The sequence below is a fragment of the Pipra filicauda genome, unplaced genomic scaffold (genome assembly GCF_003945595.2).
Source record: "Pipra filicauda isolate LSUMZ 115617 unplaced genomic scaffold, ASM394559v2 scaffold86_size2582843_pilon, whole genome shotgun sequence".
Lineage (NCBI taxonomy): Eukaryota > Metazoa > Chordata > Aves > Passeriformes > Pipridae > Pipra > Pipra filicauda.
In genome coordinates, this window is record NW_024105053.1 from 814,226 (window position 1) to 841,200 (window position 26,975).

The 26,975-nt window shown below is 43.4% G+C and overlaps 1 protein-coding gene across 5 annotated transcripts in view; it reads right to left on the reverse strand.

Annotated features, from left to right (window-relative positions):
• The window catches only part of NPR3 (natriuretic peptide receptor 3), a 50,919-nt gene extending 24,213 nt beyond the window's left edge, over positions 1–26,706 (reverse strand). For all 5 annotated transcript variants that reach the window (XR_005567053.1, XR_005567055.1, XR_005567054.1 and 2 more), the window contains exons 1-3: positions 25,732–26,706; positions 21,048–21,170; positions 16,282–16,448 (exon numbers count right to left, since the gene is read on the reverse strand). Coding sequence is in view for 2 of the 5 variants with exons in the window: in XM_039390750.1 (XP_039246684.1) it covers positions 16,282–16,448; positions 21,048–21,170; positions 25,732–26,437 (996 nt within the window). In the remaining 3 variants the exon portion in view is untranslated. The remainder of the gene's footprint in view (positions 1–16,281; positions 16,449–21,047; positions 21,171–25,731) is intronic.
• Positions 26,707–26,975: the final 269 nt, after the last annotated feature.

The window sequence follows — 26,975 nt, forward strand, 5'->3', positions numbered from 1 at the left end:
GCCCATCAGAAGAAGGAGACACACACTACTTGAGCAGCACAGGTATTCCTCTTCTGTAGGCAGCAACTTACACATCAGCAATGCAATGCACTCACTTTACGACAGTAATTCAGAACGAATTATCTTTTCAGCTGCAAGAAAGATGTTCCCATTCACTCAGAGTTTCACTACAATAAAAAACCTCCTGACATCCTAGCAGAGGTGTTAGCAAGGATTGTACCACATTATGAGGTCTCTTATTGCCATTTCCAGTGAACAACTCACCTCTACAAATATTGCCCTGGACAGAAAAAAGACAGATTTAGGATATCTTCCACTTCAGTGTATCTAAACAATTTAAAATGCTAGTACATAAAGTGTCAGTCTAACTCTCACAGTTTTACCTGGACATCAGAAACATTCAAAGACAAAAACATGCAGCCAGTTAAGTAAATAACTGCTCCATAGATAAAAAGCATTACATAGTTGATTGGTTAAGCCAAACTAATCAAACCCTGATAATGTAATTACATCCAAGACATTCCTTCACTCTTAAAGCACTTGCCAACAGTAAGAAGAATTTTGGAATTCTTTACTGAATATTACAAAAGTTTACACTGCTCTTACATTTAAAACTAGACTTTCAGTAACTCCAAACTATATTGCATTAAGAAAATGCATTACAGTTCAGGGAAAGAGCCCACAGCGCTACAGGAGGCACAGACAGCTCAGCTCACTCTGACAGCCAAAGACTAAAGGGCAGCTGCAGTTATTCTGAGCTAAGGAGAGAAAGCATGAAAGAAGAGGTGAAAGTCAGGCTTTTAGTGGAATAACAAGAGCTGATGGACAGAGTGCACACTAGGACAGGCTTTGCCAGCAGGGGGTTTAACTTTTCAGAGTTGAAAAAAACCCAACCAAACCAAGAAACCACAAAGCTCGACAACTGCTTCATGTGCCAGTATTACAGTCCAAGTGGCCTGTGGATGATCAAACATGGGCTTTCTTTACGTGACATTCTTTCTCTAGTCTCTCTAGTAGCTCTACCTCCCTGCTGGCTGATTTACAGCTTGTGGCTGGCACTTGTTTCAAAGAAAGCTATTTGTCACTTCCTTTGTCCATGGCAAAGACCTCTCAGCGTAACACAGCAACCTTCAAAATCCTTTTTGTCAGCTAATTTGCTCAACCTAAAATCTACTCATGCCACAGGCCTGGAAACACTTCTGTAGACACTGCAGATCTGCCAGATAAGCCCTGTCAAAACTCAGTTGGCAGTTTGGGAGATTACTGCCACAGCCTCTTGCCAAAGCCCCTCTTGGCCAAACCCCCTGACATCACATATGAAAAATCACATTAGAAAATTGTCAGAGGATCATCTATGCCACTGCTCAGTTGCTGAAACACAAACCCCAGCATTTTATCTTATGTTGCCAAGGAAGGTGAAACTGTGGGTAATTTATGCCATTTAAAATCTTCTTCTAAAAGAGTAATAGTTACTATTTACAGGTGAGATTGCACCTACACTCCCCAGCCAAATCATCTGCTGGACACAGCTGCAACTTCTCACATTATTCCAGAAACATGTTCAAGCACCAGTTCTTGAAAGGGGATACTGGATACCATGAGGGGCATAAAGTTTTTATGCATATCATCTTCTCAATCATTTAGAAGTTTCCATAATTCCACACAGAACATGGGTTGCACGATGCAAAGGACAGGGGAACATGTGAAATGACAGCTACAGAAAATTTTGAAGGGATTGCTCCTTGCTGGTGAAAAGGGTTAAAAAGGGACAGCAGAAGTATATATTCCATGAATATTTCAAATAGAAATCAGAGTAAATATGAAGATGTCTTCACAGGCTCCTTGAAGGTGTCCATGGTAAGTAATTATGTGCGTGGTTCAACCTTAGACACTTTTGGGATAAAATCTACAGAAGGTACAAAATCTACTAGAGGTCAACTACTCTTGTAAGTAAGTAAAAGTCTTTTAGTTGAGCTCTAATAAAAAGCAGAAAATTTTGATTACAGTATTTTCGATTTTCATTTATGCTGCTTTTTAATCACAGGTGCAAGCTGAGCTTCACAACTTGCATGTCAACTAAAAAATTATTGTCCCTGGCTCCTTCTGCACAGCAGAGCCACCCTTCAAAGTGGCACCAATGCCACTGGCAGCACAGAAGCTACCAGGTTTGCTGAACAGCTTTGGAGGCTGCAGTATAAATATATGGAAATGTCTTAATGAGATCTTCCATATTACTTTCAAATCCTATTCAAATACCTAAAAAGCAGGTAAGCTAACTCCATAGCTAAATAAGATAAGCACACATACACCCCTTTTATTTTCCTGCCTTTCTACTCTAAATAATCCTCTTCCATCGGGGAAAAAAAAAAAAAAAAGAAACAACCTCTCTCAATGGAAATCATATGAATAAATTTTACACAGTTCAAAGTTATAGTTCCCCAAGCAGCTATAGTGTGACCACACTATTCATATATACCAAGGTGTTAACAGCATACACAGCAATGCAAAATACTACTGACATGGAAGAGAGCCAAGCTACAGCTATGCAGGACCCATAATTTTCCATATCCTGCCTACTAGCTGTTAAGCAAGCTTACTCTCTCCCATCTGGAACTGCCCAACTCTGAATCACAGCAATTACAGCAATTAATACCACTTCAGTGCCAGGTGGGGAGCATCATCAGCACTTTTTCTCTATTGCAAAGGCAAACAACTAACATTTCCCAAACCTGGTCTCTGCATCTACTTTCCAGTATATCCACAGTTATTTTCAAGTTGTCAAATTATAGTTCCAGCCAAAATCAGTGAGGACCTTGCAGAACTGCAGAGGGTTGTACCTAGACTTTTTGCAAAAATCTTATCAATTTACATACTTGACATGATGCTCAGGTGAGATACTGCCCACTGAAGTCTGCCTTCAACCTGGTTTAGATTATTCCACACAGATGAAACTAAGCAATCAAGCACGGAAGTTTGATCCTATAAACATATGGCACTCATCCAACATCAGGATTATGAATACTGTAAGTGAACCTCATGAAGTTCAGCAGTATTGTGTTATACTGTAAAACTATAGCACAGTAAAAATACGGCAACAAAGTTCAAATACAGCAGCTATATTAAAAAAAAAAATGCTATGATGTATTTTAAACCAATCTCATGACAATCTCTCAGGGAGGTGGTGCAGTCACCATCCCTGAAGGTGTTCAAGGAAAGACTGGCACTTGGTGCCGTGCTCTAGTTGACATGGCGCTGATCAGTCAAAGGTTAGATTTGATGATCTCAGAGGTCTTTTCCAAACTGACTTATTCTGTGATTCTGTAACAAGCTTGTTCACAGACTTCATGACTATGGATTTCTCCATAACACATCTTACTATTTAGGTAGATGTCTTCCTGCTATCTCATGCTGCTTCAATAAAAGTATTTTTTAATATCTCAATAAAAGTATTTTTTTAAGCAGTTGCAATTAAACTGTCAGTGCTCTCTTTTTAATCCTTCTTCAGCAAGCCAATTATAATTATGATCCTTTATTTATGAGCTTTTCTAAGAAACCCTGACGTAGCTAACTTTTCTTACATGTATTCTTGTCAAATATCTTCAGTTGTGTTCTGCTGACTCACTATCCAGCAATACACTCTTCACTTAACTCTGGAGCAGGGACTTTTCTCTTTGCTATCATTTGTTGATGTTGCACATTCCCATTTAGGACATTGCCACTGCTGCTTCTGTTGTTCTTAAGCACTGGGATGCCCAGAGGGGCCCTCAGCAGTTCCTCGATGAGTTTCTATGCCCTTGCTCTGAGCTGCACAAATCCAGAATAAGGTGCTCATGATTCTTATACAATAGATGATCGACAGATAGAAACGATTCAGGGTTTTTTTAATCATTCTTTTTTAAAGATAAAACATTGTTGTTACAAACTGATTTTCTGTTAAACTTTTAGTTTATAAAAACTCAAGTCAAACTCTAGGTGGAACTGAGATGTAGATTGAGAATGTGAAGGTGAGGGAAGAATATCCTTACACTTGAGCATTACCTGAGAATAGGGGAAGTGCATTTCAAACCAGGAATATCATGTCCAGTTTCAGCTTTGCAGTAATTTATTAGTCCTACAGGCGTAACACTACCACGTATGATTCTGCGTGTTACCACCATAACAGGATTACCACAGCTCTCATTTACGTACCATCCACCTCCTCAGATCTTCACGTGATTTCTTAATGCCACAATGCAATAGAAACTCGCAGAGCTCCCAAACCTCACCTATTGATAACAGCTACTTCCATGCATCGAGATTGGGATTTCAAGGACTCCCAAGTATAACAAATGCAAAGCCAGAGGATGCACTCATAGACAGCTGTCATAAACAGCATGCCTCTAGATGCCTGCAGACACAGATACATGACTAGACCTGTTTCCACAGAGATCACATCACTGTGGAACCAGCCCAGCAACTGGAAAAGAAGATATAGCTGTAAGACAGTTAACCAAACCTGTATGTTTAGATGCCTAAGACCGAAAATACAGCCTGTTCACTTGGGCAACCAGAATGCCCTTCTAAAGGACCTTAGTGCTTCAAAGAAACAGTAAAAGGAAAGGGAAAAATAATTGAAACATGTGCCTTCTTCAGAGAAGGCCATTTCCTCAATATTTAATTCAAAACTGAAAGAGAACATAGGGCATTACGCCAAATTCTGGGCAATGCAGCTGTAGCCAAGGACAGCTTCTCGCTATATTCACTGATATTCAATCTCTATAAATACACAAATGGGCACCTGCTCAAGAACACATGAGGGCAGGGCCCAGGACTTTGTTTTCTAAAGGACATATAACTGTCCAAACATTCTTTATTATTTGGGGCTGGAACTCACATGTCTCCCTAGAAAAAGAGGATGAGCATTCCTCAGTGCAAGGAGATGTCACGTAACAGTAAAACCTTGTGCATATTTAAGAAAGATTTATTCAAGTACTATTGCATCAATTTCATCTTTCACAGGGAGACAGTGTTTATGTGGAAACCTGCAAGAGATTTTTCTTATAGGGGAGCATGTCACCTTATTATGTGAATTCTGCAAACTGAAGCATATACTCCACTTTAAAATTCTGGCTTAACAATTTAGCACCTCAGTCGAACAAGACATCACTTCCCTTTAAGGAAGCATCTTCCAGCAAGGCTGTCTGGTTGTGTCCATCTCCTTTCCAGTATCCACTGGTACAGTAGTAATGCTGAGTGCAGAGGAGATGGAGGTGCGTGCTCCACCTCAGTGCTCTGCGCACCAGGCAACGAGGCCCCAACGTGAGGACTTTGCAACTGAAGTGCAGGTTGAGGGAGTCTGGGGAACAACCATTGCTCACAGCTCATAAGCCATCCTTCTCCACCATGAAAGAGCCTGCATATGGAAAGATCCCTGCTTTTTTTTGCACTTTGTTTGATTCGGACACAAAGATGGGGCGCCGCAGCTAAACCCATTTCCTTAAGGGTGAAACCATGCCTTTGCCTGCCTGCACTGTTCAGATATGCCTCTGACCAGCTGGTACACGAGCTGATGTGCACTCCAGGCATGCCAAAGCACTGCTACCCTGGCTCCACCTAGACAAGAGGATGCTTACTCGAGCAGGACCGAAGTACCACTAGTGACAAACTCTCAGCCACTTTAAAGCCAGTTGTGGACCAGAAGCCTTTTATTCCACAAGAAGGTCTGCTGAAATAAATAAATTACAAAAAGAAAAGTATATTAACAAGCAATATCTGTGATTTACTTAAAAAAGGCTGCCAAATTCATGGAGTTAAGGGATTTTGTCAGTGAAGGTTATTTTCTTGCTATGAGGAAAAAATTAACCACAAAGCCAGCTCTGTCTTGTATCTAATCCTCATTCTTCAGTGTTTCTTCCTTGTTTTTCCTAATAACCCATTCTTGAAAAACTGCTAGATTTACTCCTGGTCATCCCGCTGGGGCAGCCACAAGTTGCTCTATTGTCTCAATGGTGAACTAAAGCAAAAACCTATTCAGTCCCAGGCTGCAGGGTGGCTGTGCTGTGCAATGTCAGCTAAAATACACCAGGGCACAGTAACAACTGAGATGCAAGGGTATGGAGAAACCCATTCATCCCACTGCCTGTGAAAGCTGCCCATTCTTTGTTTATTGCTTCCAACACTCTCCTATGTTATCTAGAAAATAGCTTTAAACTCCCAGTGCCTGCTGCCAACAGGCCAGGCAGAAATTTCCAGATAGAGACAAAATGAGTTCCTTCTATTAAACATAGACACAGGAATTGCCACCTCAGCAGAGTTAGAACCTTATGCACAGTCTGTTCACATAAAGGGGCTCTTACTGTCACTCATTTGCACAAATTTTGGACTCAACCCACAGCCTTACATCACTGGGTCTCAGACCTTCTCCAGACCTCCAACGGCATGGCCAACGCAGGGGCAGGCTGGGCTGAAAATTGCTCTGCTCCAGGAACAGGATGCTCTTCTGAGACCAGATTTTCCCCTCTGAAAACCTGCATGGGATTCATTTCTGGCTCTATCCATCATGTTCACAGATTCCTTTTGCAAGCTGCTACCAGCCATTTTACCTCTCTGTGGTTTTGGTTCCTGTAGCACCTTTAGTATCAGCCTCAAAGGAGAACAACTGATTTATCTAAGGAGCAGCACTGTTTTGTACCAGAAGTGAACTACCTACAGAATGATCATTTAGGGGAAGTTCTCCCTTATGTATGCTTTACACACATACTATTCACCTATGTAATTTAGCCCTAAAGGGCTGCACGTCACCTATCAAGAAAAGGATAGAATCAGAGAATATATGTGCTTGTAGTTAATGTGATATGCCCTACATTCATAATACATCTCTAATTCCAGATAAACAACTAATGCAAAGGGTGTCTAGCACAAAGCAGTATACTGTGACTGACTAAATACTTAAGGGATCTTAACCGTAAGAGGTATAGCTGCCTTTTTTAGAATTTCCTGCTTTCTAACAAACTATGTGGTCATTCACGTGATGAGTTACAAAACTATGTTCAGAAATCATACATCTAGTCACAGTGGTGAAACATGAAAGATATTAAAGAAGTTACTCTTTTCAGCTGAACACACACACACAGAAATTACAACATACTTGTTTTAAATAGATTTTTCTAAGGATTCCCATTGGTAGTCTGATGTTAACCTGTTATATAGTTGTAATGAATGCTTATGTTTTAAGTTAGCCTTTAACTTGGGACACATTAATTGCAGATAAACACCTAGTAACAAAAAACTACCAGCCCGGTCCTTTAATTACATATTAAGTTTTTAATGTCAGCGAGCAAGATTGTTTTTCAAGCAGGAACATATCTCAGTTTTTCAGAATGACAGTCACTCATCTGAAAAAATCAGTTCCACTTGCTAAAATAAGTTAAACTGGTTTAAGAAATGCAGAGCAAGGACAAACAGGAAAGACATTTTTTTTGTTAAATGTTTATCCTTGTACAATGTGCAATTGTTTTGGGTTCTGGATTTCTAAGATTACCATCAAACCACGGAAATCACAGACATATTTTATTTTCCATAATAAAAATGCTCCAGATTACATCAGTTCTCAGGCAAAACTCAGAAAAATCACTGTATCACTGCGGAGACAACCCATGCATTAAAACAATTTGCCTGTGCTACACATGCGGGCTGGTGAAATCTTCAGTGGGGTAAAAACCACATCTGATGAAAAGGACCATTTAATTTCTGCTTTGCAGCAGATTATCGAAGGCTACCCAGCATAGCATTTGATTTAAATGCAGTCTTAAGGGCTGGCTAAACAGGAATGATTTAGGCACAGCCAAAAAAGCACGGCTTAGTTCGAAAGTATGCTTGGAACTGGAATTAGTCATCTAATCTCCTTATTCAGTACCAGGCAAAAATTAGGCACACAAAACCAGGATTCATAAGCACCAGCATCCCACCTCACCCCTGCCAGCAGAGGAGGTAAGGAATGAGGGATGGATGTGACCTGGCTACTCTCACATAGGCAGGTAACAGCTCCCCATTGCAAGAACATGCAGTCAAGCCTTTACAAAAACCCCACAGGGTGTCAGTCCTTTCAAGTTCCCTGCCCTTTTTTCATCTAAAAGCCCTGGGGCTACTTCTACTGTGCTAGCAGGAGAGAAATTCAGGATGAAATCTCTGCTTTCAGGGAATCTGAACTCCACCCTTCCCTGGCCCTCTCTGCAGGGCATCCTGGGATGTAGGCACTCCTAGAGCTGAAACCCAGGTGCTGGGGAAAACCTATGATGTGCCAAGACCTGGGGAACCTCTGGGCTGAGCGTCAATAATTTGCCAGAAGAGCCCACCTGAGGCTGAGGTTGCCATGACAAATGATCCTTTTATGAAATACCAGGGTAAATAGGCATATGAACTTGTAAACTTTAATGGCATGGAACTAATGTAAACCCTCAGGCTGCTATTAATCATGCTTCCATACCAAATAGTTTAAAAATTAATTACTTGGCTTTGTTATTTTCTTCCAGATAGTGGATATCTGATGAAAGGTGTTCAGCTGACTGATTAACTACCCCTTTGCTGGCATACTTGCACTAGCATGGGAAAGGATAGGTGCAGCAGCTATGTCAGAAGATATTTATGTGTACCTATCAGCAGGCAGTAACGTTCCAGCTACACATCTGAAACACGTCCTCCCACCCTTCAGCAGCAGCATGATAGTTAACACCTCCAAATTTGAGTATTTGCAGCCCCTCCAAAAAAACTAAAACCTCACTCTCTTAGCTTCTTGCTTCCTTATTGACTGACTGATCCCTGAGATCCTGCTTGATTTTGCTTTCTAAGGTATTGCAGAGTCTGCAGGCTGATGGGCTAACTGGATGCATTGTACAAATATGTGTCCCATCCGATGTAAATGTCCTCCTGTCTAGTGAAATGCCACCTTGTTCCCAGCCACAGAGTGCAGGGCATCCAGAGCTCCCCACCTTCCCTCCTCCCATTGTCCTGTGCCCCATTCTCATGCCCCTCTTATTCATTTGCTCTGGGACAGAGACAGTCCTTCTCTCTTCAATACGCCTTGATATATTAGTTCTTTTTAAAGTGGGCTAGACCTTTTGATTTTTGTATCAGGCTTCTCTTGCTAATGAAGAAAGAGAGAAGAAAAGTTGTGAGGATCCTCCTGTGGGTTCCTACGCCTCCTTGCATGCACAAAAACACCGCTGCCTTTATTCACCCAGCCCATCCTCACAGGCCAACTACATTACCCCCTCTGCATTTGACAAATTGCTAAATATCCCCCGGAAAAAGAAAAAAAACAATCCATCAGAGCTGGCAGCATGGTACACTCATCTCTTACAGCGCAGGAGCACACCTGAGCCCTGCTGTCTGCCTTTGCTCTGCCAACACTCCTGCACTGGGGTGCTTTGACTCACCCACGGGGCTGGCACACCCTCATATTAAAAAGACTTGTCCCTCTGGAGAATGAGTCTGTCTCAGAGCTACATTCAGGTTGCTTAACCTCAGAGCACTCAGCCATAAGACATGAACACGCTGGCACAGCAGGAGATCACAGTTGTTACTGATCGCCATCTATACTGTTTCTCAGGAGATTTGTCATTTGAATACCACAAGGTTAGACCTTGCCCCACTCTCATTCAGGATCACTTTCACTGTATCAAAAATGAGTTCAGGAAAGCTTCCCTGGATCAACTCCATGTGGGATCTGCCACTGTGGAGGTAATGTCTCCTGTGCTCTCAGGCTCTCAAACAAGGAATACACATTTCTGGCCTTGAAGAACTGTCCTTTTTTTATGCCCCTGAAGAAAACAAAGCATGTCTCCTTCCCAGCAACCCCTGCCACCCTCCTTCTTCTTGTAGAATCAACTCTCTCATTTAAACTGTTTGCCTCAGCCAGAAGTCAAACACTGAACTCTTAACCCAACTTGTTACCACAGTGTGAGGTTACTGGCACAGGTGAGGTGAACCATCCATGGCACCCAAGGTACTGAGGCTGGAGCATCCCCTCAGCCATCCTGCAAGTCCACTACTCCCACAAAAAACCAGTTTCCAGCTGCCCACCGGAAGCAGCATCCGGACATAGGACAGGCTCATCCAAACTTTCTCTGCATGCTTTGTTGAGCTGAGGTTTTTTTCATAAGATATCCAGGAACAGGAGTCATAGACAAAGGTATTGGCTGCTAGAAAGTTAGTTAGCAAAGGTATTTCATCTTTTAAGTGTCATTTTATGCTAAACAAGATACAGTCTACCTTTTCCTTCATTCAAACATTTCAGAGCCAAACCTGAGGACCATTTAAATATCAGCATCAAAAATCCTATGATTTTACATAAAAACGATGCCTCAGTGGGACAAATTAGCTTTGGACTATTAGCAATGCAAACAGCATAGAGAGGCATTAAAAACAGAAGCAGGTTATGAACTTGGTAGGAAGACATATTTTTCACACTTTGAAAGTGGAAAATAAGGTGTATTTCTAGCAAGCACTTCAAAGGGCGAATGCCTTACTCATAAATGTCTGAGTGTCTGTTTAGGAAAGTGGAATGTGAATATCTGTGAAACCCAAGTAAAAACATGGGGCTATGGAAAACATACAACATGTATATGAAGTTCAACTCTAAACTTTTACATGCCCAAAGAGTTCAGATGTTACTATTTTCAGATATACATACAGTTTTGTACTATCTCCTCTATGGCTCAAGACAGCCTCAAAAAATATGCTTAGATAGGCTAGAAAAACTAAACAAATCCACTGGAAGAAAGAAGAATAATTTCTTTCTTTTACTGTCTTTTATGGCATCTATTAATGGCAAATAACATACTATTACACTGCAGTTTTGCCTGAGACCCTGATGTGGATGACACTAGTCTTCCACTGAGAAAGCATTAACTTCAGGAAAAAAAAGAAGTGTCTGTTGTATTCACCAAATTTAGCAGTCTACAGTTCAATGCTGCTCTTACAGAAATTGAAGAAACTCTCATTAATTCCAAGGGGTGAAGGGCTGGTCGTGAAAATCCTAACTATGTTTTCCTAATAGAATTCATCTTGTTAATAAGCTGGCATGTGAACTCATTTTTTCCGGCTGCTGAAAGCAGCTTGTGGTTTGCTTTTATTCTCTCAAACACAATTAGCAAAGCACTCCAGCAGTTGAATAGACCCATTCATTTGAACAAATTATTCCCTGCCAGGGTTCGAAGGGTTTTTTTTGCCTTTTTTTTTTTTCTTAAATCTCCTCAAAACTCTCTCCCATTCTGATGTAGTCAGAAGACACAAAAGCTTGACATTAATCTTGCCTGCCTGTGCCTGAAAAAAGAGAAGTGGGACAGACACCACTGAATAAGTTACATTTTCAGCATCTCAGTGACACAACTGAATTGCTCGCTTATTCCAACCTTATCTTAGCTGGTGTGCAATCCTAATTAAAAGGCTGACGTAAGGAATACACACAGAGAAAAGCCTGGCACGGATGTTATGGATGAGATGATAAACTTTATGAGCTACCTCCCATGTAGCTTTTGTAGTTAACTGCTGGAGCTAGAACTGTTGCTCCTAAGTGCACCACTTCTCATTTCAGAGGGCTGAAAATGTTAAATAAAACAGAGTTGCCCTTTCCAATAGGTAGCAGCATTTTGCTGATCTAATTAATCTATGTAGCTCATTCTTTCACTGAGATAACTGAACTGGCAAATCAGGCTCCAGTCTGCTTTTCCTGATGCTCATTTTCAGGGTGAAAAAGGCTGTGGGTAGGATAAAACCCATGCCTCTACCTCATGAACAATGCTGTCGTGTAGTTAACACAGCAGAAATATTTGTTTGATTAGTTACATTTTCAGCTTTTAAAGGACAAGAAAAAACAAGCCATGGGTGGTCTGTAACCTCAGAAGAGCAAATATCCTGGGCTGTAAAATCATCCCAGCTCAGAATACTGGGTTGGACATAAAAAAAGCATTTATTGAATCCTAGGCCTGAGTCAGGAACAGAAGGTGCATTAAGAGCTTCCAAACTGCAGCCTACCGCCAATTCATTAAGTGTTCAGCATTATTTAATAAAAATGGCTTATGCATATACTTTAACTGAAACACTGTTTATTCATAAACATTTTTAACTACAGTATGTGTTGGGAGTTATTCACATACCAATTTAGAGACAGTTTCAAATTCTTCCTTCAAGTAACTGCATGCAATTCCCACTGCTGTCTGGCTCAACCAGGCTACAGGTCTGCAAGGAGAGCTTGTCCTGTATTTTGCAATTAAACCAAGGATCTCAGTTGGTTTATAGAGACCAGAACACACTGCTGTTAATGTCTTGTTAATGCATTAACACTATAAAACTGCTGTCATTGGTATAAAAGCATTAAAGTGATTCTAATGTCCTTATTGAACCCCAAATTTGAATAGATTTTTGAAAAAATTCCTCCTTTTTTTTTGGATATTTTATCAGCGAATTCATTCTCCGGGTAAGCACAAAATAAAATGGTCAGGCTTTCCACAAAACTACAGGATGCTTCTTGAAAAAACATAATGACACTGTTGAATGCTCAAACAATGGCTGAGCAGATTTAATGCTTCAGCCCACAGTTCTTTGGGTTGCATTAATATGACAGTACTCAGAGAGTGGTGAACAACCAAACTAATAGTATTTGCTAGTGGTCTCAGGCAACTGTTTGCAATGGGATGTTGCAATGGGACATCGCAGAGAGGGAACATCGTCATTTTTAGCCTCATCCTGTGCAACTACAACCTACCCAAATACTTCTGAGATGCTTTCTCAGAACCTCTCTTATTTTCAATGCTGTCTAGTTAAAAGGTGCTTAAAGAAGCTTTTCCCCCTCAGAAGAGAGATTCCTGGAAGAGTCAAAGAAATTTCTTTTTCCACACTTTCCTGCTCATTCATAAGGCACAGGTTCCTCCACCTTCTCTATTTCCACAAGATAACACCCATGCAGAAACCACAGTAACTTCTGACCTGGGAATGCCATACCCCGAACACGTTTTTCTCTTTTCTGTGTAATTTCACAGCTGGAGATGGAGACGGCCAACACTCTTTGACCTGTTACTTCTCCAAGGGCCATTATGTGTTCTGCATCTGGCAATGGGACAGCTGCTGCTTTAGAACTCTGCCCTTTCTGTCTCCCTTATCTTTCCTTCTGTCATCTGCTTATTTTCCATTTTTATGATATTCTTTTTTGTTAGATAATAATGCCATTAGGATTAGTACTGGCAAGCAGCCAGGACAAAATGGCAGCACTAATGACTTTTGTTTGACTTAGGGTCACTGTGAGATAATTTAGACCACAGACCTGGGGCCCCACTTTCCCATGACACTGAAAAAATCCACACAGAAAAGCAGAAACATTGAATGCTTCAAATCCAAACCCCCCTAAGTTCATCCTCTTGGGACAAAGCTTGCAGAAAAGAATGAGGACTATATTTCAACACCCATAGATAGGACTTGAGATGGACTGAACTACTGACTATCTTTCTGCATAGTTTTTGTTTTCAGGAGCAGAATCCAGCAGAGAAAAATCCATCACTGTCACTTTCTACCCACTCAACTCAAGGAGTTCTGCCTCCAAGTCTTCCCTTGGAGGACACAGCCTTGCTTAATGCACACCCAAAGCGCTTTCTTACCATGAAGCATTATTAATGGGTGCCCACTATCCACAAATCTTTCAGAGAGGAAGGAATTGGCCTTCAGTCTGGCTTTTTTTTTTTTCCCAATTAATTTTCAGAATGGATTTTTTTTTTTTTAATTCTGAAAGCTGCCCCAAAACGTTTCTCCTCTGAACAGGGCAGCAGGACAATCAGTTAAGGGAATATGAAGCATCTCTTTCCCACTGTTCAAACTGGGGAAATGTATAATTCACCATAAATTATGAAAAGCAAACCAGAAAGTTAAAATTCACATGCTGTTAATGGAGAAACACAGTTAATGTTCTTTTGAGATACTCAACCCAAGACCAACTCTCATGAAGACATTTTATTTTACCATTGTTACAGTGCTGTGAGAAAGCAGGTAGAGAAGGGTCTGCTAAGAGCTATGTAAGGTAAGCATCCAGGAAGCTCTGCATTTCAAATCAAACCTCCTTCCCCCATAGCCATGATCTGTAGCTCCTCCACTGAGAGTCCAGATCCCTAAGGCCTCCACTATTGAGGTTTCCTATGAATCAAGGATTGATGTTTCAGATGGCAGGAAGCTGTGGTACATGTACAGAGATCACAAGATCCTCCCTCTGTCCCAGCAAGAACAGACTGGGAAGAGTGCAGAAAGCCAGGTGGGAAAGGAAGAAGAGGAAGAGGAGCAGAAGAGGCAGCAGCAGCAGGAGGGGGTCCATGACACTGCCCAATCCTAGCAAAAGCTGATGTTTTTGTGTGAAGGAGTGCTTGGAACAAGATGAAAAACTCTGGATCAGAGGTGGAAATGGGAAACAGAGAGAGGAAGCCCTCAGAGCCAGGCAGAAGGTGCTCAAGGATGAGATGGTAGGGAGACATTCCCCACAGCTGCTCTCAGACAGCCAGAAGCATTTACAGGACAGACCATGGAGTGAGGAATCAGAAAAGAGCACTTCTGGTAGTGGGTGTGCAGTTGCATTTCCCCAACAAGCACATCAGCCTGCAAAATCTCCCCCATGCTGGCACAGGGGAATTTGCTCTCTTCTGCTTTCCACTTCTGCTTGACCATGACAGAGTATCTTGTATCTGTCCAGAACAAATCAACACTGTACAATGTTTGCAGAGGGTCCCTATCCTACATAACAGCAAAGCATCCCCACGCCTGCCACCAAGCTACCCACAGGCAGCATCCTAAGCTCTCAGCAGTATAAGGCTTTTCTGATCTGGGGAGATGTCACACTGCCCAGACTAAAAAAGTCACAAAACTGCAGGTGAATGGATCTTTAATATTCAAAATCACATTTTTCACCAACCATAACCAAGGGCACATAGCACATATTCAAGGTACATTGCTTGCTAAGCAACACCTGCAAAGGGGCACATAGAGAGCAAAGGGAGGAACAGCACAAATTACAGTTCCAAGCCTTCTTCCGAACTCATTTAGCAGGTTCTTCAGAGAGCAGCACCTTGAAATTGCTAGTTGGGTTTCTCTACTAACCCAAGAAAAAAAAATGCCTTCAAAAGACTATGACTAGACTTTGAAAGTATCACAGGAAAAATACAAACTACTGATGTGATTCAAGTTTAGCATTTTAATATTTAAATAAAATATATTCTATTTCTAAGAAGCACAAATTTTGTAAAGGCAGCCTAAGTTATACAATAAACTGCAGGAAAGGTTCTTTAACACAACATAATGCAACTGAAGATGATGTCTCCACCTGTGAGGGACACAATGTTTGAAGCAAAGATGTGAGGTAGGTGCCTAAGTGGGAGTTGGAAAATGAAGGGTTTGGGTTGATTTACGAGTTTCAGGCATTAATTCCTTGCTCTCATTTCTTACAGCTAAAGGCTGACCAAACTCTCTTCAAGCTTCTTTTCTTTATATTTGGAAGGTTTACTCTGCACCAGAGAGAAGGCTGACTGTCTGGGAAGCACTTGTATCAGCATGAAGGAATCCTTATAGGTATGTGCTATACATTTTTGCCTTCACAGATGACTTTTCTACAAAAATGCCTAACGAACTAGCTTAGCAGTACCTCAAAAGCAATTTTCAAAGGCATTTTCCTTCTACATTTTGAGAGATTAAAAAAATCTTTCCCACGTCCATCTCGGGACAACAGGGGCATACCCCAAGGCTTAAAACAACTTGGAAGGACTTTACTGATACTTTAGACAGTTCAAACTGAAAAACAGCAACTACCTAAATATGCTTTGTTGGAAAATAAGACCCCTTTTCTCACTCACACCAAGAATAACTTCGTCAGATGCAATACTGAGAGTGTACCTTTCTGAGATCTGAGTCTAAGAAAAAATAATTATTCTGAGAAAACAAAAAAGAAGACTATAGTTATTTGCCTGTTAGAAGAAGACAAGTAATTGGTGGTAAAGTGAGAGACCTGGCAACCTGCCTTTCCCCAGCCTTCCTGCTGATGAACTAAGGGATGAGCACAGGCCAACTAGTCATGGATAGTGGTGTACAGATCTAGTGCACCTAGACCAAGTCTGTTCTTGCTATTTACGTTATCCACCAAAAAAAAAATAATTATATATGCAACAGGAGGATTTTGCAACTGAACCCAGGTGACTCTGTCTTGGGAAGATCTCACTGATGTTTTTTCTTTAATTAGGAGCAAGTTTTTGAAGATGCCATGATTCGTCAAGTACTTACATAGTCATCCTCATGAAGACCTTGCTTCTGAACAGAACTTTTCACCTCCAATGAAAACTTCTCAAACTCAGGCTTCACGGTCCTTAGCAGAGTGACAGTCTGGAGGTACGAGTATGCTTTCTTGGCTTCAAGGTCATGTTTGTCTCCTCTTCTCCAAGAACCATTTCCTAAAGGGGAAAACAAGCATATTTCCTGCTCCAAACTAGGTACCATTATAGGATTGCCTTCCTTTTTCCACCCAAAAGTCCCCTTTCGTGCACCTTGGGGAGATAGCAGAATACAAGGGAAAACTGAACCTTCTCCAGATGCGAAGAAAACCAGGCAGTGAGGAATAGTTGGTGGGAAGTAAACATGCAAACTGAAGGTCAACTATTCCCTTACTGTATTTGATTATTTTCAAAGGGTGGGGTGAAGCCTGAGTGTGAGAAGACATCTGGGAACAAAACACACAAGCTGGATCTCAAACGCAGAGATATTTAAGTTAGAAGAAGGGAGGGAGGATTCAAGCACCAAGACTTTCTTACACAACACTCCACCAGCGACATTCCTGGACAGTCAGAAAGGCACCAGTAAAGTCAATATGAGAGCATCACCCTGAATGGGAGGCACACGGTGCAGCTCTCCCACTGCAGACAAGGAAAAAACCATGTGTGCTGTGGCTGCCATACCAGTCCAGCTTTTAGAGGAAAAGGAACATTTGGAAACAAAATGGAATCCTGCGCCTACGCTGTATTTACACGTGTTTTGTGTCACAGCAAGGGAACAATTTAACTCAGACCACCAGTAAAGAAACCACATTTTTAAAAAGCAGGATAGCTGACTAGTTGTTTATTAGCAGAGGAGTCCTTCTGCAGAACAGAGACTGGCCATAGCAGGCCCTGAGACCATGATCCAAAGCTTCAGGATGTCCGTGGAAAGGTTCACATTGTTCTGGAGCAGGCGAATAATAATTATAGCTAAAATATAAATGATAACTCAAATGTAAATGATAACTAAAAAAGGCTAGAGGGTACAGTGGTAGCCCTAAGCAGTGTGCCTTTAAATGTTTACAAATAATTAAAAGCTAGACAACTTATTGTTCGAACAGCAGCAATAATCCCCATTTATGGCTAAATGAGCCAAGGCAAAGACTAATGCTAAACTCCCAAGGGTGATCTGGAAGCACAAGGGAACCTGGAATGAGAGAGGTTTTCCTTGAGTTGAGGACCATGGTGTCATTTGGACCAAGAGAAGTGATTTGGGAGTGGAGACGTTAAGGAAGATGGAATCCAAGCATCAAAACCATGGTGCTCCTCGCACAGCACTCACTACCAGCTGCATCACATGGCTGCAAGAGCAAAGTCATAGACATACCACCTCTGCCCCCTGAAGCAGGTGAACAGAACTTGCATTTTGTCCTCCCAGCACCCTGGCACTGCTGCTGGGAATTAACTGGAGAATTGCTCTGCTTTCTCAGAAAGCACATGGGAACGAGCAAAGGACCTGCATTTTTCTGGAAGTTAAGTCTTTTCTCCTGCAGCTTTTGGTTCCAGGGCAGCTCCTGTCATTCCCAGCACAAGACAGGAAACACAGGAGCACCTAAGCCCCTTTCCTTCTCTTTTCCACACCAGGAAAGCCTTATTTATCACAGCCCAGCACTACTCAGGACATATCATGAACTTGGCTATTTCTTTCCTTTTCTTTTTTTTTTTAAAGTGATTTCATTTTTTTAGGAAGAAGCTCTAGATGCATATGCCTCCATTTAGGGACTTTTTCCCCATACAAAATTTAACCAGCCAAAATAACTTACACCAAAACTCTATTCATCAGACCCAGTGGAAATACAGGAGAGCAACTAACATCCCAGTGTCTGGTTTTGCCACTCTTCTGTTCAGCGCCTGCACCTGTCCTCCTTACTGCTTTCCAAGAGAAAGAAATGCACTTCCAGCAATTGTAAGCTAGCACATCTTGCTGCATTCCCCAAAAGAGAAGTACAAGCCTTGCAGGAGTCTCAAAAAGCTTATGCCCCAGCTGGGTACCAGCATTTTAGAGGTGCAACATTCAAGTAGAGCAGAGACTACAGAAAGGAGGGCTTTGCATTTACAAATGGAGATGGGATGGCTAAAAAGTGTAAGATTATAGATGCAAATATAGAAGGTAGTGTAAGTTTCTGTCCTGGACACTATACATGTTTCGTTTTAAAAATCCTGACACTGAGAGTGGGGACAGCACACTTGCATAACAGTTTTCCTAGAATAATTTACATATTTAAATTCCTTCATGGATTACTTTGTGGGGGGTCATCTCGTTACAGTTCAATTGTGTATTGCAGCCTTGGCATTTAATATGCCTGTTCTTCTGAAAAATTAAAAATATTCAGAACAGAGGGCAACAACAAACTGCAATAAAATCATCTGAACATAAAGGCAGTGCCAATTGCCCAATCGCTCCCACTCTTAGATTTTATAAAGTACAAAATCTACTATCTCCAGGCACTGGGAACAATGAGCTTTAGGGGAAATTCTCTAGACTTCTCTTATGTTTTCTTTTCATATGCAGTTACCATCTGCATAAAAGTCAACTTCTGATGCACAGTCATTTCCTGGGAAACACATCCACAAACAGAAAAAATTGGTTTAAAAGAAATGTCAGGAAATGCCACATTCCAACTACACTACATCAGAAGACAGCCAGTTCTCATTAATCCCTTAGAAAAGCTACAAGAAGATAGGAGTACCTGTGATGCAAAGGAGGGTGGTGCTGAGGCTCCCACAAACCGTGGGGCAAATGAGAATTGCTCCCACCACTGTCCCCCACAGAGGCTGCATGTCAGAATTCCAGCATTGCCCTGTACCTGGCTGGGCAAAGTGCCATCTACCTGGGGCTGCATCACTGGGGACACCCACCCCACATCAGCTGTAATCTCCACATTACTACTTCCCAGGTAGTCACCCTGAGCCCATTTCAGCCAAGGCAAGGAAACCATCAGTTGTAAGGGATCCACCTGAGCCACAGTGGATACCTAAGGATGAGGTGAATTGCTGTCCAGAGGTGCCTATTTCTCTCCAAAGACAGCCCAGCTCACACGCAGACTTGCGCATGTGGCCAGGTGAATCACTTCTGATGCATTTCTACTGTGAGTCAATGCTGGCAGTCAGAAGAGTTATTTGATCAGTGGTTTCTAGTAAAGTCAAGTCTACAAAACTCCCACAGTCTAACACAAGGGCAAAAACTGCAGGATTTTGTGACTGCTGATATGGGTAGAACTTCAACTTTTTGCTCTGGTCCTGAATAAAGCTGCAATGCCAAATAGCTTTGTTTGTCCCCAGGGATAAAGTCACTCCAAAGTCACTCAACTGAACAAGCAAACCTTGATTCGAACCCCTGGCTATGATCCTCTTTTGCAACTTTATCTTTTAGTTATTTGAGCAATTTCCTTATTACCTGGCAAAACTCGGCACTCTTTAGCTAACCTAGACATGTAGCAGTATCTGTACTTCTGTACATATCTAGATCTCTGAATTCTAGGAGTTACATACCTTCATTATACAGCGTGACAAACAGCACTGGTTACGGTGAAATAATCTCAGTGGTGGTAGATGGGTAACAAAAAGTTTATGCAAAAAACCTTAATTTATGATTAACTGATTAACTAAAAAAAATTATCCTTTTTTGAATTTATTTGTTCTTGTTGCTCAGCCTTTGAGGCTTAAAGAAAGAAAAAATCCAAAGTTTTCACTTCTCAACTCCCACTTCATTTTTAATTTGAAATAATTTGTTATTGTAGTGGATTAATTAAAGCAATCTGCAGGGGGAAATTATTTTTTAAATATTTTTTTTTCTAAAGAAAGCAAAAGAAGGTTCTCTCTTCAAAAGCCACGTTGACACTTTAATAAGGCCTAGTTTCAAGACACTAACTTACCCCAGCTTCAGCCATCTAATGTTTAAACTCGGCAAACATGTTGCTCCAATATTACTGGAAATTTGAGACAGTTGCAGCACCTAAGAGCAGGTATAGTCCCTGCCATGCACTGATGTAACATGCAGTTACATTTGATACTATGGTATATAGGAATATTAGGTGTATTTTAAAAAGAAAATGTATTTAATTCACATTTTGAAATCATGGTTTAGTTTGACAAATATGATCCTTTTCACTTAGTGGTGGAGTCAGTCACTTTTATCCACTTTAATAAATCTGGACTGCCTTTGTCCCATCTAGCACTTTCCCTTCAACACAGCACGGCTGAATATTTTTGCAGATACTGTTTCTGAAAAAATCTGAAATAAATTAGATGCGTGGACGCTCCAGCACAGAGATGATTTCTGGAGACCCAAGGCCTGCAGCTGCCCACAGCACTGGCTGTCATTAGTGCCTCCTTCCAGCCATTTGCTTAGACCACAGGTCACCAGGCAGCCAGGAATACCCCTGCCCCAAGATTTGGCAGTCACAAGTGTGGGGACAGTGCAAGTCGCCTAGACCTGAGCACACTGCTGAGTGGGGGACCCACACCATAACCAATGTCTCTGCCTGGTGCTGATTCCCTGAAAAGTAATAAAAAAAGTAACCCCTGTGCTATGCTGTGACCCACCCAGTATCAACTACAGCCACAAGGTTTGTTTTACTTCCTGCAATGCCATAGCCCAAGAGGAAGACAACCGCAACAACAGGGAGAGACAGTGGTGTTTTCTGGGACTCAGTGCTGCGTATTTTGAGGCTAACAAATCTAGAAATACTACCAAGCTTACAAAGACTTTGCAATACACCTGGGCAAGAAAAACACTACCATATGATGAGCTGTTGAAGAGTTCAATGTTGAAGAAAGCGTAGTCCCCGTTGGTCATTCCTTGCCGATGAGCAGCCAACATGATGTTCCTGATAGTGTCACCGCTGGCACACATGATTACAACTGGTGGAAGAAAATGAGAAACACAGATAAGAAGCAGTTCAAGAACTTCAGGGAACAGCCTGTTAAGCATGAATACTGCCAGAGACAGCGACCTCAGCTGTCCTCCCAGTGTTGCAACAAACATGACAACACAGATAGCAAACAAAGCTGATTTCCCAAACAGCTGAAAAGACAGGTAGCAAACACAGGGAGGTTTCCTCCTCCCTTGTCTCCTCTGAAGAAGATAATTAAATAGAGCCTCTGTGTGATCTAGTTTTGTACCTGTGCAAGATGTGATAAGTTCTGGCTCCAAATTTCTTTAGCTGCATATATTTGTAGAGTACACTGCAACCAGAAGCCTCTGTTGTTACTTCTTAGTGAACATAAAACAATCTGAAGATGGAGAATTAAGGTGATACCATGGCATTACCATTTCAATTTCCATTCCACTGAACAGTCTGGCATAGATTCAACCACTTCCACTTCAGATATCTAATATTTAGATATAGAATTTGTTGCTTCTCTGCACTTAAGGAAGATGAGCATCTGTGCACCTGTGCAGCAGGGCCAGTGGTATGAATCTTTCCAGAATGTGACTTTCTCTCCAGAGACCATACAATAAGTCTAAGCAACAATCTTTGATGGGATGCTTAATATTAAGAAATAGGAAAATTAAGTGCCACTTTCTAAGCATCAAGATTAAAGGTGGGTACAAGATTAAACACCACAGAGCTTCATTTATCACCGACCAAGAGCTAAGCAGAGGCCTTGCTGCTGCAATGGGACCTACAAGCCCACAGGTGTGCTCCGTGTGGGCACCTTGATCCACACTGTGACAATTGTGGTTGACAGGTCTCTCCCCAGACCTGCTGGGCAGGGGACTACACTCCTTGCTATCCCTTCCTTCTGCAAAGAGAAAGCAGAAACTCAGGTGAGGTCTTCAGCAATAGGGAGACAACTCCCACACAGAGCATGTTACACTATAAACTGCTATGCAAGTTCACAAGACTACAGGTAAGAAGCTACTGACATCACAGGGAGCAGGAAAGTGTTTCATCGGTGTGTACGTTGGGGACATATCCTACAACAGTCATAAGAGATCCAGCTAGGACGATGATTCGAAACCAACTGCGCACACGTTTCCAAGAACGCCGTCACGCATGGCAGGACTCAAAAGCTACAATAATGTACGCAAATATTTTCAACCCAACAATAAAAATGAATCAAAACCACATTCAGCTCTTCTCGGTAGAAGTGTTTTCTATTATAAGAAATGAAAAGGCCAAACGGGCCAAATCTTTTCGCACACAATGAATCTTCTCCCATTGCTTTTCTGGTTGGATGCCATCTCAGGCATAACCTCCAGATGTGCCGCCGGAGTGAGTCACGTTCAGTACATCCCCGTGCTTCAGGAGAGTTATACCATGCATAGCTCTGTCCTACTGATTATAGCAGAGTAATATAATAATTTCCAGAGCAACAGAGCAAGACATATTTCATGACTATTGTGAAGTATATTAGCATGAAGGAAAAGAGGAAGAAAAAAATTCTTACAATAAAATTTGGACCAAATCTTTTCCAGATGTACATCAGGAACGAATTTGTCTCACTGTTTCTAATTTCAGTATAGGTGAGAGATTTCCTTTTGAAACGTTTCCTTGCTGCCCTCTCAATTCTCCCTTGACTTTGCCTTTGTAATTCACATCTATCATAAAATTGTAATCTGTAGATGGAATCAAAGAGATTCCCACAACACCAGTAAAAGACTTTGACCAAAAAGAATAAAAGAAAGAGTGTGTGTGGGGAACTACTTTAAAATACATTAAATCATATTTTGTAAGCCTCTAAAGGAATGCAAGGGAAGTAATATTAACTATTTGGATGGGGGTTTTAACCCAGCAGGAGAGCAAAGATTACATATTTCAAGATTTTGAAGCAAATAAACTGCAGACATGCCTCTCAAGATCTTCAAAAAACACAAATTATGTATTTAATCTGCATCTGTACCATACTATTGTGTACATACAAACACGTAAGTGCAAACATAGACAAAACATTCTCCCTCCAGCATAATACACACAGAGCACAGTAATTCTAATACTAGCATGCTGAATTTATTGACTAGGATTATTGACTCGTCCTGCAAATTTTTAGAGTTTAGTTCCAGCTAAAGGAGTAAGCGTCCCCTTTGCTACACATATCCCATGGACTACATACTTATGCATTTAAGCACAGTCCTGCATTTGTGACCTGAGCCTACAGCATCAAGTCTGCAGTGCAGCTAACTGAGCCTGTAAGGGAGCTTGAATTACTAATGAAATTAATTGAAGACAAGTGCCTAACTTTTAGTATCATATTTTTCATGATTTTGTTGTGGCTCTAAGACTTCAGTTTTTTCAAGTGGCTCCAGGGACTGAACAGGCAGTCCCCGGTAAAGAGGGGTGCATGGTTGAGTATACCTCTTCCTCCCAGACCGCTGGGAGCTCAGCCCCAGCCAGCAGCAGCCTAATCCATAGGATCAGCCCCTGTCTCGGGCCCCACAGGACAGCTGCTGGGGCAGTTTCCTTCTCAGCTCTGGGAGAGTTTCAAGTAGGTATCTGCTTGAAAGCCCACTCCCACGCAGGCAGGTCAAGGAAGCCTGACCACTCGAGTGGGACCCTAGCCAGCAGCAATCTCTGGAAACATGACATGGTGCAGGGTCAGAGCCCAACACAGTGTCACAGTAGCTGTGACACAGGAGCTGTCAAAAACTGGGAACCAATCAAACAAAAACATTTCTATAAAGCGCTTTGGACAATGCCCTGTTGGCCACAACAGGGAGTTCCAAGGAGTCCCCAGGAGACATGAAGATCTCATCTGGTCAGCTAAAGCATACAGTGCACCCACACAATGCACAACTGTGTGCATTGTGGTAACCTGAAAGGTCCCAAAGGAACGTGCCAAGTGAGTCCTGCAGTCAGTCTTTAGTGTCAGAAAGGCACAAGTGGAAGCTGGAGGGCCTCGCTTGCTGCATTTTGCGGTAGTGGCATGAGCCAGATAACAAATGACAAGGTGAGATGGAGTGACCCCACAGGGCACAAGGGGGGGGGAAATACTCCTGTTGGGTCATTTGCAAGTTCCAGAATGGTGAAAGACCAAAGGTCTCACCTCAGCAAAACATCTGTCACACTGAAAGCAAGCTTCTCTTTCCTGACTGTCAGCATGGTCTGAAGAGTGGGGTTGGAGTAAGCACTTGTCTTTTCCTGCTCTAAGTATACTGCTATGCTCCTCTCAGCATCAGGAAAGCTACACACACAGACACGACAAGCATCTTTCCCCATACAGCAATTTCTTCAGCACTGACACACTTCTCTCTCCATTCATTGTATTTCCCTGAATCATACTTACAAGGAAAGCTCTATTTTAAGCACCTAGTGAATAGAATAGCGAATAGAGAATTAAATAGCCATATGCTGTTAGACCTCAGTTATCTCACACACACTCCTGCACGGTTAAGGATTTCACAGCAGCGCAACATTAGCAGTGCAAGGCTGCTCCATCCACAGCCTACAGCACCAGAACACCAGTTCTGCCAACCACACATCGCATGATCTTTATCTGTCCAATTCTTATGCTATTTTAACACTCTAAAACAAAGATATGTAACAGTTATACAAAGGGCTTTGCACATCTATGGCTCTTTTGGAAGATATTGAAGTACTTAACTTTATCATGTGGTCCACTCCCAGAATACATCTTTTCTTTTGCAATAACTTACTGGGGAAGCCTGTGTCTGCTAAAACCCTCTAACAGAAAACATCTTTCTCATAAGCCCATATACCCACACATTGCTTGGCAAGATCTCACTTTAAAATACATCTAAAACACAAAACTGCACGTTTTGAAGCACTTTGTTTTAGTGTTTCATGATGCAAAGTCAGTTCATCCAGCCCAGGGGTGACTGTCCAAGACGTTTTACAAGCCATTTATCTCCACGCTGTTTTGCTAACAGTTGGTGGCAAATAACACAGCACGCGCTCAAGCGATTCCCACGCACCCATCCCCTGAAATGACCCCCTCACCTAAACGCATTTGTTATTTATAAAGTACTCGAAGGGGCGTCCAGTGGCAGGAGTGTGAAAATAGCTCCCGCTACATGACACAGTGGGGTGAGAAGAAAACATCTTTGCTTAGTCTTTGAACTTAGAGAGTCATTGCAGAAACGTCACAGAATAAGCAACACATTTGCAACCCTGTAGATTTGGGCAATTTTGAGTAAACCAGACCGTCAGCAGAAAGCAGATTTCCTACTATGCCACAAAACTCTCCTATCGCGGTCCCCGAGGGCAAGCCGCCCTCTCCGCCGTTGGGAGGCAAAGCTCTAATGAACCTCTGCGGGCAGAGCTCTCACTCCGGGCTGCTAGTTGTCATCTGCCGGGGGATGCCCGACCCGGGGATGCCGCCAAGCACCGCAGCGAGTTTCCCCAGAGGCGCGGACGGACCACGACTCCCCCCATCCCGCAGGTCCTTCCTCCCCGGGTGTTCCCACCGCCTCAGCCTTAACCGAGGAGCCAAGCCGGGCGCTTCGCCGACACTCACTCACCCCTCTCGCCGGTCTGGAGAGCGCGGACGACGTCGTCGAGGTCGAGGTGGCGGCTGGTCTCGTCGAAGCTGTGCACGGCCATGTGGAAGGCTTCCTCCTGGAAGACCACATGGACGCCCTCCATGGCGAAGTAGCAGCTGCGCTCGGGGTTGCTGTCGCTGTAGAGCAGCGTGGCCCGGTTCCACTGGTGGTGGCGGAAGAGGGCCAGCAGCATCTCGCCCATCTTGGCGTAGGCGGGGGCCACGCGGGTGAGGTGCGAGTACTCGCCGGCCTTGGCGCCGAAGCCCGCGGCCAGCGCGCCCGCCGACAGCATCGGCACGTCCCAGTGCGCCGCCAGCCGCGCCACGGGCGCCGCCGCGTACTCGCACACGGGCCCCAGCAGCAGGTCGGGGCGGCGGCGCTGCAGGGCCACCATGTCCACCAGGCTGAACAGGGCGCGGTTGCCGCACGCCGAGTCCTCGTAGGTGAGCTGGAAGGCGTAGCCGGGCGGCAGACCCGCGCCGCTCTCCCGCAGGCTCCGCACCGCGTACTCGATGGCCGGGCGCACCCGCCCCAGCGAGAAGAGGTAGGCGTCGTCCTGCGGCAGCAGCACCAGCACCCGGATCAGCTTCTCCTCCTCCTCCTCCTCCGCGCCCGCGGAGCCGCCGCCCAGCGCCGCCCGCGCCGCCAGGACGCAGCAGAGGCTGCCGAGCAGCCAGGGCGGCATCGCGCCCGCCCCCCCCAGAGACGCCCGAGCTCCGGCAAACTTTTCGCCCCCCACTTCCCCCGCCCGCCTCGAAAATTGTTCGGTCGTGCTTTATTTCTCAGGTGTTTGGCGGACTCACAACCTGGCCCCCCCACCCCTTTCCCCGCCTGCGGGTCACGGACGGAGCATCTCGGCTGTGCTTTTCTCGTTCTCTTAGAGATAGACGACTATTACTATGATTGCTCGCCCCCCCGCCGGATCTCCCCGCGGGGCTGCCGGGCTGCGCCCTCCGCGCTTAAGTAGCGCGGGAGCGGCGGCGGCGTCTCCGCACACCCAGCGCGGCGCGGCCGGGTTTGTGCGCAGGGAGGAGCCGGACCGGGCGCTCCCTCCTGCCCGCCCCCTCTCTTCGGCGGCCCCCCCGCTCTGCACACCTCCGCGGGCGGGCGGGGGGGTGTCCTTATCGCACGCATCTGACACTGATGTGTGTGCAATTCGTGTACCTTCCTGCTCGGCTCCCTGCCCCCCCTGCCAAGCGAATCCCCTGCAACTGGAGCCGGGG